The 12171-nt window shown below is 41.7% G+C and overlaps 1 protein-coding gene across 1 annotated transcript in view; it reads right to left on the bottom strand.

The window, feature by feature from the left end:
- ANO3 (anoctamin 3) overlaps positions 1-12171 on the bottom strand; it is a 539488-nt gene that overhangs the window by 100001 nt on the left and 427316 nt on the right. The window contains exons 9-10 of the mRNA XM_019519487.1: positions 11374-11480; positions 9051-9106 (exon numbers count right to left, since the gene is read on the bottom strand). Coding sequence (XP_019375032.1) covers positions 9051-9106; positions 11374-11480 — 163 coding nt within the window. The remainder of the gene's footprint in view (positions 1-9050; positions 9107-11373; positions 11481-12171) is intronic.

Below are 12171 nucleotides of genomic sequence, written 5' to 3'. Positions count from 1 at the left end.
GGGGGGGGGGGGGGGGGGGGGGGGGGGCAGGGGAAGGGCCCCCAGCATGCTTGGCAGCAGACCTGGAAATGGACCAGAAACATTTCCAGTCTACTTCTGGGTTCTGTCCTGCACTTAGTGACTGGTGCCTCCTGGGTCTGGGGGTGCATCCATGGTCCCCCCATGGCAGATGGCTGAGCCAGGGGAACACGGGGGGGCCCACAGCACACTACCCGGTGGACCTGGAAGTGGACTGGAAATACTTCAGGTCTACTTCCAGGTTTTCCGATGAGCACACAGGCCCTGCCCTCCCCTGTGCTGCTGTGGGATGCTGTATCTGCCCCAGGAGGCACCAGTCACTTAGCTAGAAGGGTGCAGGACAGAACCCAGAAGTAGACTGGAAGTGTTTCTGGTCCATTTCCAGGTCTGCCACCAAGCATGCTGGGGACCCCTCCCGCACCCCCCTATGCTCCTGTGGGATGCTCCATCTGCCCCACCATCTTAGCATTCTTGAGCCACCTGGTACCTTGAGGTATGTAGAAAAAATATTTAAAGCTGTATCTATGGCCAAATTGTTGATTCTCTGAATCAGCATTGAATTTTTAGATTTGGATTTGGCAGAATTGAATCAGGGACAGATCACCAACAAACTGAATCACTATCCCCAATTCAGGCTGAAACGGAATTGAATATGGCCCATTTTGCACACCCCTATAACCTATTCCTCTAGGGAAGTATTAAACTTCAGTAACAAAGCACATTTTCTACAGCACCACCATTCTTCAACAGGACTTCATTATTTTGTAGATTTACACTCATTTCTGTGTATTTCATTCTTAGATACCTTTTAATACCCCCAAGAACCATATATGTGGATATATTTTGGTTTTAATTTACTCTGCTATATTCCTTCAGATTTCAGAGTTCTAATTTCTTTTCGTCTGTGTAACTTGTGATTTTAATAGAGTTACTTGTGTTTACAAGTGAAAGAAACAGTGAGGTCACTTGTCTACAGCATTCCTATTTTGAGATGATGAAAACTGCATGAGAATATGAGAGGTGGTATTATTCTGGCCTCATAAATCGCATCTTGAGGCATTTAATAATGTTTACAAAAGTAATATGAAAATCAAGTCATTCAGGTTTTTATCCAAGTGATAGCCTTATGGTCTACATTCACAAGGTACAATAAGAAGATCAGGACATTTAACTCCAAATATAAAACAGGACTTCAGTTCAAGACAGTGTTTTCACTTAGTAAGAGGGCAGGGTAGATATGCACCTTTAGGCTAGGGACAGAGGTACACATAAACCAGTTTAAGCCTTCAGAAACTGGTTTAAACTTGTAACAGAACAAAAGCTCACTGCTCATAAACCAGTCATTAAATGGCTGAAACTTGTTTAAGATAAACCTGGTTGAATCTAGTATCAGACTTAACTGATTTTGATCAAACCAGTTTATGTCCCAGACCCCTTCCTGGTTCAAGTTAAATCAGTGTCCCCCAGCATCCCAGAATAGTCTGTGTGTTTACTTCCTCTTCCTACTGCCCTGAGGTCTCTGGGATTTGCAGTCCAGATCTACAGCAGCAGGACTCTGCAGGGGTTTTCGTCACTTCTTCTTCCTTCTTCCAGGTGCTTCTGGGATTTGTAATCCATAATCACAGTCAGTAGTACTCTACAGGGTTGTTCTCTTCTGTCCAAAACATGCTCACTTCAAATAAAGGACTATTCTTGTTCAAGCTTTAAATAAATGCCACTACCTTTTTCCCCATCCACCCCCTCCTCAGCCTGGCAGGCACTTCTCCCCCTCCCCCACCAAAGAATCCCAGGCAGACCCTCCAGCTAGGTCTGGGGTGAGGCTTGGCCACACCCCAGAGCTAGCTGCAGGGAGGTGGGGAAGCCTTGGAGCTGGTGGGCTGGGAGGCATGCCCTAGTGTCCCCTGGCTTCTGGCTTGAGCCACTAAAGGCATGTGCCTGCATTTTCTGAATCAAAAGTGAATGTCTGTTCCCTGGCTTGCCAGTTCAATCTCTGCAGCTTCAACTAACCAGTTGGGCTGTGCAAAGCTTCGGTCCTTGATTCGAGTCAGAGGAGATTCGGCCTGATTTGGTGGCCGAATCTCTGAATCCAAATCAAATCAGAGGACGCTTTAATCTCTCTGAATCTAATCAGAACCCCCCAAATTGATTCGGAGAGATTCACAAAAATTTGGAGATTCGGACATAGACACAGCTTTAAATGTTTTTTCTACATACCTCTAGGTAGCAGGGGCTCATGAATGCTGTGATGCTGGGGCACATGCAGTGTCCCACAGGAGCACGGGGGGCTCCCCAGCATGCTTGGCAGCAGACCCAGTTGTGGACCAGAAGCACTTCCAGTCCACTTCCAGGTCCACTGAGGAGCATGCAGGGGGTCCCCCCCACATCCCCCCAGCTGAGTGACTTGTGCCTCCTGGGTCTGGGGACCCCCCTTTGGTCGACTGCAGCACACTCACTGGCAGACCTGGAAGTAGACCAGAAATACTTCCAGTCCACTTCTGGGTTCATCACCAAGCATGTGGAGGGCCCCCCCGCAGTCGTGTGAGATGCTTAAGGTGCCCCAGCATTGCAGTGTTCATGAGCTACGCCTGGTACCTCAAGGTATACAGAAAATTTTTTTAAAGCTGTGTCTATGTCTGAATCACAAATTCTCTGAATCAGCATCGAATCTTCAGATTCGGATTTGGCCGAATTGAATCGGGGACAGTGATCCAAATCAATTAATCAAATCACTGTCCCTGATTCAGGCCAAATCTGAATCAAATAGGGTCTGCTTCACACACACCTACTAACCAGCAAAGACTGAATTGGTTCAGCCTTGGGTTTTTTGACCGTCTGTGCTTGGCCCAAGAGACTAACTAAAGAATATACAGAGAGAGAACACAAGCTTTCATGAAACCAAGTTTACTTCATCAGAACCACTTGTGCACACTCTCTCTTTCTGTACATAGACATCTTATTTATTTAGTCAATAACGGTGCATCTCAACCTAGCCTTCTGACTGACTTTAGACCAACACAGCTAACTACTACTTTTCACTTAGTGAGTCATTCTGCTCTAATAACTATTTATTTGAATTTAACATGATTAAATGTATGGTCTGATTTAGTATACTGTCTTGAAGATGATCTCTCATATCTTAGATGCTTTGAAGCATGGTTAGGTTTGCATTTGTTTAAAAATTTTGAGACCTTGTTGCTCTCCATAGGTGCTTTCTTTAAAATATTCTTCCATTACTTAAAATTATTTTTTTATTCTCTAACCTAACTCAACACATTTTAAAGGCAAAGCACAAAATGATTATGTTCAGAATCAGGCCAGTTAATAGATGATAAGTATAACTGGCAACAAAAGTAAGAGAGGTAAACAATCAGCCTTGAAAGAACAAGTTAGAAATTACTTAGAGAAGCTGGATATTCTTAAACAAGCAGGGTCAGATGAAATTCATCCCAGGGCATTCAAGGAACTGGCTGAGGCAACTGCAGAACTGGCTACTATATTTAATAACTATATGCATGCCAAATGTCTGCTCTGATGTATGCTTATTAGCACCCATCAGAGCACATTTGATTAATCGAATCTGCTGGAGCGTGTTAATTAATGCACTCCAGCAGCCTCCACATCACACCTATTCAGCATTCCCCATGATTCAAAATGGCGGTGGGGGCAATTTAGTTAAAGCTTGTCAAAGGAGCTTTAGTTCAAGCACCCCTGCCACCATTGTGAAGTGCAGGAATGGTGATACACAAGATGCTTTGGCACTTTAATTAGAGTAGTGCTCAGAGCCACTCTAATAAAGTGCCCCCCTCCACACTGCTGGAGCATATGTAAAAATGCCCATAGAGATTAGGTGAAGTTCCGGAAAAGGGAAAGTATTGTATTCAGCTTTAGAAAAAGGGCAGAAAGACAATTTGAGGGATTACAGACCAGTAAATATAACCTGGATAACCCGGAAGGATTCTGGGGCATGTTATCAAGGAATCTACTTCTAAGTATCCAGAGGATAACAAGGTAATTAGGAACAGCCAATGCAGATTTGTTAAGAGCATGTCATGCTTGACCAACCTTATTTCCTTCTATGGCAAAGTGAGGGGCTTCACAGGTATGGGGAGAGCACTGGATGTAATATACATTGGGGTTAGTAAATTTGCAGATTACATTAAATTGGGTGGCACTGCAGATACTCTGAGAGATAACATTAAGATCCAGAATGAGCTTGATAAACTGGGAAAGTGGCCTGGAATTAACTGAATGAAACTCAGTGACAGCAAGTAAAACAATTACATGTGCAAATATAGATCGGAAAGTGAAGGCTGAAGTACTGCAGAAAAGGTCCTGGGAGTTATAGTAGACCGCAAGCTGAATGTGAGGCAACAATATACCAGCCTGCAATAACAGATGTGTCACCTGGTAGTGATTCTATTCAGTACTGTATCTACAGTACTGTGTCCATTTTGGGTCACTGCACACCAAGACAGACAGACAAACTGGGCATATCCAGTGGAAAGAGACAAAATTGATCAGAGTTCTAGGACCATCACTTATGAGGGAAGGCTGAAAGAACTGGGATTATTCATTCTGGAGAAGACTGAGAGTATGATTTGATAAGTCTTTGAATACAACAACAGTCATTTTGAAGAAGATGGTGATAGCAGGTTCTCCAGATATCCAAACTAAATTTCCTTGTTACAATTTAAGACAGTTACTTATTGCCATATCCCCTGTGGTTATAGACACTAGTCAAAGTGAGGGTAGAAAGATACTGGGGATGGGCTAGCATGGATAATCCTAGCTTGGCATGGATGCCTACCATGGCATGAATGATCCTACCTTGATCTGAGGGTTGGACAGATCAGGAATGTTAAACAGATGGCCTCTGAGCTGGATCCAGCCTGGAGTACTGTTTCATTCAGCCTTCCAGGCTATTGTTGAGCTAGCAAAAGTTGGGGTTGGGAGTAGGGCCATAGTTTGAGGTAGAATTCAGAGCCCTTGGGTCCTGGCAGCCTTGGCTGTTGAAAGTAAGATGGCAAGCGAAGGCTGTGGCCCTGTGGTTACCAGACCCCTGTTGCTACCCGCTTATCCTCACCAATCCCACTGGGACTGTGGATATAGCCCAGGAGGAATCCTGAGGTCCAGATCAGTCCAGAGTCTAGGATGAGTTTGATACTTCTGGATTATATGAATTCCTGAACTCCTCTTCATTGCTATTTCTTTAAAATCCTATGGCTTACAAGGTATGCCTTGATAGCAGAAAGCTAGATCTAATTTCCATCAATGGATGTGGAGAAATACTTCTGCTCATGAACAGGACACATTGTAAAATATATAGGATAACATTTGTTTCAGTTGATACTTTTGACCCTGCCTCTGGTTAAGAACTAACACTGAAAAGGTAACATCTATAAAGTGGAACATATGAGAACCTCATCTAGAAAACTGGAAATGCATGCCATCCCAAATGATACTGTCAATCATTTCTCCCAGGTGCTGCTTATCTTCAGAGTGCCAACAACATTAAGGTAGCTATTCATGATCAAGCACCTGATTGATGATATTTCAGTTGTTTTTCTTGTGAGTGGGGCTGCTGCAAAAGTTATTCTAGGTTTACAAATTATCTACATTTGGTTGGGAAACAGCTTTCCAAAAATTCTCATGGGATGGATTTTTTAAAAAAAAGTTTCCTTTTTAACATAGATGAACTAAAATTTTGAAATAACAACAACAATAACAAAACCCCAAATCAATTTTTCTTTTTGAGAAACAATATGAGATATCTTGACAGTTTGTAAATATTCAAATTAGGAGAATCATCAAAACTGACACTTGAAAAGTTCATTGAGATGAATCAGCATTTTCAATAAAAACATATTTTATGAAAAAATTCCAAACCAGTTCTAATATTATTCTGTTTACTGGGTTACTGCTTAAGCCAGCCAAACCACAATGCAGTAGGAAAAATGGGAGAATCACAGTTGGCTGCTTGAGAGGGTTTCCAGAACTGGTCTTAGGCTGGGTACAGATCTTACACTTTTACCAGTATAAGTGATTGGAAAATGGTCTATATCTGTAACAGAACAGAAGTTCAGTACACGTAGATTGGTTCAAAAGTGACAAAACCCAGTCTAAGATTTGATCCCCCCTCTCCCCCAACCCCAGGGCAAATGTGTCTTCTGGCTGCTACCAATTTTAACTATGCTGCATATAGAAAACTATGCAATTTAGATCGATTCCAGCTTGGGCTTTTTGCATGTCTGTATCTAGCCTATGGCAGTGTGGGATGCCCTTCAAGTTTAGAAATCAGACACAATGTTGACCTCAAAGTTTAAAGTTAGTCATTTTGTAGATCTGTAGAGCTCACTTGAATACAGGAATGTTTACTTTCTTAATTAATATGAAAAGCTCATTGGTTGGCCTCATTTTATGATGTGTGTTCATTTTGGAGCACTTCACACCAAGGCCTCATTTCATGACAGGCTTCAAGAGGAGTCCATTAAAAAGAAGAACAGATTCTACTTTTGTGTCACATCTCTACAATCCCATTAAAACTACTTGAGAAACACAGCGTGTATATAATTCAATACAGAATTTGGCCCACCATATTTATTTTACATAAAAAAACCCTCAGTACAGGGACAAGGATACATTTCCCTCCCTCCCTTTCTTCTGTAAACAAGGCTACCATAAATAGGAGCCATATGTAAAGCACATCTGCAGCTGTATTTATTTGTTCATTAGACTTTCTTTCTTTCTCTCTCCCTCTCTCTCTCCCTTTCCCTCCCCCTCCACTGTTTTTCCACCGAAGAGTATAAGGCTAGTAACAGTCACATTGGAGTGAACTTGCTGTGTCAAATAGGTTTAAGATAAAGCAAAAAAAAAAAAAAATTCTAATCCCCAGTGCCTGTCATACTGCAATTCCAATAAAGTAATTGCTTGCTAATATGATTTCATTAGGATAATAGTTTGTAATCTACTTAAGGACAGTCATTTTACCCTACAGAAAGAAACATATCGGGGAGAGTAGAAGTGGGAGTGTGTCATTATAGAGGAGAGAAAAAGCTTTCACAGATAGGAACTTTTTTCTTCTTCTTGTGGAATGTTTAGCACTCCTCTAAAGTCAATAATATCTGTACGGATAACTCCAGTATTCTGAATGGTATGTCGAGAAGGAATATTGAACTGGCGGCGCATGGGCCAGATGTGTCCTATAAGAGGTTAATTTCCAGCCGCCAGGTTCCCATCCCAGTACTACTCCCTCCATTTGTTCTGGTTATAGCAGCACTAGGTCTCTAGGGGCACCTATGCCCATGCCGGCCTTCTGCTCTGACATGTGCAAATTAGCACATGTTGGACCAGACTTGACTAATTGAGTCTGCTGGAGCATGTTAATTAACATGCTCCAGCAGCCTCTGTATCACATCTATTCAGCATCCTTGCACTTCAAAATGGCGGCGTGGGCGCTTTAACTAAAGTTTATCAAATGAGCTTTAGTCCAAGTGCCCCTTCTGCCATTTTGAAGCATGGGCTAAATAGACATGACTACAGGCACTTTAATTAGAGCGGCTCTGAGAGCTGCTCTAATTAAGCACCCTGCCCCCCTCTCACCCTGGAGCATGCGGTCCCACTCTTTCCTCTATCTTTCACTTTCTGACTGTGCCCAAAGAGCATGGTGGGGCCGGGCAGCCTGAAGTCCTGGGGGGAATTAGTGGCCCAGAGCTGCCACATGGCATGGTAAAGCAAGAGAGTTCCTGGTCATGAAGCTGAGGGTGGAACCAGTATGCTTACTTGCATACATAGTGCAGCAAAGAAGCGGTGTCTGCACAACAGGCAGCTCAGGAGGTCTGTTGCTTGTTTTTGTGTGGCTTGCATAGTGTGCAGCCCCTGCTGATGTGGCCCATGTGGTGTGCAGCCTTTTGCCACTTGAAAGTTGGACAGTCCTGGTCTAGAATACTCCTACATTATCTCTTCCTAAGTAGTATTAATGTAAAATAAAGAACTGCTCTCAACAAGTGGGTAGGTTCTTTGAAATCACTTATTTGAAACTATGGTATCACACATCTTCAACTAAACCATCTTAATGACTGACTCATAAATCAACCTGCTACAAATGAACTAATCATGACATGGTACTCAATGTAAAGTCTTGCACTTCTTGAATAAGATAGCCAAAGATGCATTTCTTATATCTCTTAATAAAAACATTAAGGCTTTTATTGAAGCCCTGTGAAATTTAAGGATATCTTTTAATTGATTTCAGTGAAAATTAGATTAGGTCCTCAACCTACCAAAGAGATTATCTTAAAGGAAAAGTTCTCCACGGCTAGAAGAAAATTGTTTACATTTGAAATGTCATCACTTTCCATTTTGTTGATCCAGTGCCCAGCCTAATAGTAAACAGAACATTTTGTATAGAGTATACAACAATAGTTTTGAGCAGCTAATTCAAACAATGTATGTCAGTAGTGTTGAACCAGATCAGTCCATGGAACCATGTCATGTGACTTGTGGGGCTCCCCACAGGTCTGGAAATTTGGCAGAGTGATGGTAATTAATGCTTCCACTTCTCCCATACCACCATATTTCCAAGTCTCAATGCCAGGTGAAATGGTCCTATATTGAAAACTGGATCAAGGCTGGGGCTGGGGCCTGATCTGATACACAGGGGGCCAGGGCCTTTTTCAGTGTGCAGGGCTCTAACTGGATTGGGCCCACAGCCCAGCACCACACTACTTACCTAGTCCACCGCCCACAAAGTGTGTGTACCTCTATTTTATATGATTTTTAACAATTCCACAGGAAATGTCCATTTAAAAAATATACCATAATCTGGAAAGCTATTGCTCTATACTAGATGAGAGAGAGAGAGAGAGAAGATAACTTAATATCAAAATAAGCATTATAAATAAAAGTCTGAGAAGTGCTTTTTTTAAAGAAGCATTCTAAAGCAAAATATAAAGGTAAAGTAGCATCTCAAACCATTAGACTAAATGTAATTTTTAAACGCAAAGCTTATAGGTAAATTAAATTAAACAAGGTACCTCATGTGGTGGAAATGCAGCCTCATAAGTTCCATTATTGAGAAGCCTATTGATACCTAGGCAGAAAAGAAAACTATTAGTTTCATTATGAATTTGTTATAGATACTATTTCAAGGAATGTTTCATTTCAGCTTTTGTACAAAGGGAAAATAATATGATGCTAAAAATAAGTTATTGTTTAGAGAGGCAGTAATTAGTCCTTTGAAAAACCAATACAAAACTGTTATTTCTTATCCATCATCAAGAGTTGGTGCAATGGGGCCCCTTACCTAATTGAAGGGCCCCTACCTCTGAAGGAGAGGCTGGCTCCAGCCTCCTGGACAAACTGATAATGGCAGAGAGCCCTTGAATAAAATGGCCACCTGGGCCAGGTATGACCAGTGATTGACAGGCCAGGGGCAGAAGTGGCAGGCCAGGTGACCCAGAGAGACATATCTGCCCAGGACCTGAAGCAAGGGTAGCAGCCTGGCCTTGTGAGCTGCAGGAAGCAGAGCTCCAGGGATGAGTGGGGCCAGACCAGGCAAGGAAGAAGGACTCCAGGCTTCAGGGAAACTGCAGGAAGCCTCTGAACCATCAAGCTGTCAACAATAAATATGTTGGGGTCTTGCATGATAGTTTTGCCATGGTTTGGTCTTAACCCACAATGGACAACTTTTTGTTTGAGAGCAAATGCTCGAATCTTTTTGTTTGTATTTAAATACTGGAGCACTAGATTGTGGCTGTAGGGGTGGAGGAGACCATTGAGAAAGGTGGGTGTACCCCAGGTCCTAGACCCTTTGAAGGGTCTGTAACTGCTGTTAGTGGAAGGGCTGCAGTGTTAGACAGCAAACACTGGAGCTGAGGGATGCAGATAGTGGATGTCAGGCAAAGGAGCCCAGCCAGAGTAAAGTGGGTCAAGGCCAGGGGGCCTTAGCCCAGACAAGGACCTGCCATTCCCCACTCCCCAACTGAATCGTAACATCAAGGCATGAAAAGAAAGACAATAAGGTGTGAATCTGGGAGGCCAGAGGGGGCCAGCAAGGTGGGGTCCAGGCACACACCAGGGGGTGACTTGGCTACACCAGTGCTGGACCTACTACAGCTGGTACTTTTTGTATCTTGGAGAGAGATACCTTGCTCTGGTACAGTCTGTTTGCACCCTTCCTCTGACAATAAAGAAGGTTTTACAGACATAGGAAGGATTACTTCTTTGTAAGGATGATCTTCCTGAGGCATAAAGTCAATATAGGTACACTCTATAGCAAGGAAAGTTATGTATGGTTACTTGATGTGTTCTGTTAACCCATTTCAGTCTACCTTTTCAACCTTGCTTTTTTCAGTTGTTAGATAAATCTCAGAGTAGGCTTCAACAGAGCTCAGGTGCAATCACCTTGAATGAGCAACAAACACAGCAGAATGAACAAATACAAAGGCATAATTTCTTTTGCACAACTCACCCCATATTTTGTACAACTGAACTGCAGCAGAGGATGTGATGGACTAGACTAAATTAGGATCAAATTGTGCACACACAATCTCTCTCTCTCAGGAAAAATAAAAGCTAGGATTCTTATACTGATATCAGTTTATTTCTATTTCACATATTCACATTACACTTTCTGCCAGAAATTAGACTTTCAGATGTAGATCGAAAAATATATACATTCAACGTGAATAAGTTAATGTTAGCATAAAATTCTGTGTTCTCTGATATTTTGATTTAAATGTGTATATGCTAACATTTATAGCCAATATATTTGGCTTTTTTCTTCAGTTAGCAATGAGAGGAAACTGAACAAATGCTTTGGCAAAATCCAGAATGTGTGCATAAAAACACTTCTTTTTCGATACGAAAAAAGTTAATTACCAGTGTCAATGTGGCAGCTTCTAATGTCCTCTAAAATGAATAGTGTTAAACATATTTGACATATATTTTTAAATATAAAGAAAGCAGGATATTGTACTGTATCTTTTGAATTATATCACCAGTTAATCAGAATTGAACTTTTAAAAACATGTGGTATGATGAATATTAATGTATTCGGGCAGGAGCTACTTAAATTGAGCATTTAGGGCAACATCGCATATATGCACATAAAGACTTTCAACAGCTATCAAAGAAAACAAATATACCACTTCCCAATGAACAATCTGGTAATGAATTGATTACAATGTTCATTCAGCTGTCATTGATTCAGTAAATTAATCTATCAGTGCTGTCAGTTTTCACACAGTTTATCCCATAAATACTTTTCCTAAGGTTTAGATGTAAGCTATTTAGTAGTCCTCATAACCCCCAACTGAAGGAGAATAATTATCATAAACATAATAAAAGAACTCTTACCCATTTTTGACTTTCCATCTTCATACTTTGTTCTCTGTAGCATGTGGTGCACTATTCTACTCCTTGTGGAATTGCTGAAGAAGCTGTCTTTGTTGTTGATTGTAAAGCTGTTAAAATGATTGATGCTTTCTTAATATTAAAAAAAGGCATGCAATTCTCAAAGAACATCTACCCAACAGTTTATTTTTACAGTATTGTACACATATAGTGGTACTTCATTTCCATGAGATATAAGGTTTTATATCTCCAAAGTACCCAAAACATCTCCAAGGCTTTGGCAAAGTATGTAACTATATGGATCAACAACTCAAATTTTCTGACGGGAAAATTAACCCAATGGTCAAGATCTAAATTTTTTATAATTTGGAGTGTGTCCTTTCCAGGGCGGTAACATTGGAATATTGTCACCGTAATGTTCCAGGGAATATTCAGGAAGCAGTTTTTCTCTCTCTTTTGGTGAAATATTTTACTGGACTAACCACAGAGATGGCAGAGATCATGGAGAAGCTAGCAGGCACAAAATGCCTTTCCCTGTGTTAATTCTTGATGTCTAACTTGTAAATACCATGGACCAAATAACTGGTAGTATTTAGCAGTATCAAATTTCATAGTTTCATAGTTTCTAGGGTCAGAAGGGACCTGAGCAGATCATCAAGTCCGACCCCCTGCCATGGCAGGAAAGAGTACTGGGGTCAGACGACCCCAGCAAGGTGTTCATCTAGCCTCCTCTTAAAGACCCCCAGGGTAGGAGCCAGCACCACTTCTCTTGGAAGTTGGTTCCAGATCCTAGCCACCCTG

The sequence above is a fragment of the Gavialis gangeticus genome, unplaced genomic scaffold (assembly GCF_001723915.1).
Source record: "Gavialis gangeticus isolate Ggan-Ray unplaced genomic scaffold, GavGan_comp1, whole genome shotgun sequence".
NCBI classification, from domain to species: domain Eukaryota; kingdom Metazoa; phylum Chordata; order Crocodylia; family Gavialidae; genus Gavialis; species Gavialis gangeticus.
The sequence above is the reverse complement of the archived record's forward strand: the minus strand, read 5'-3'. Positions and strand labels throughout refer to the sequence as shown.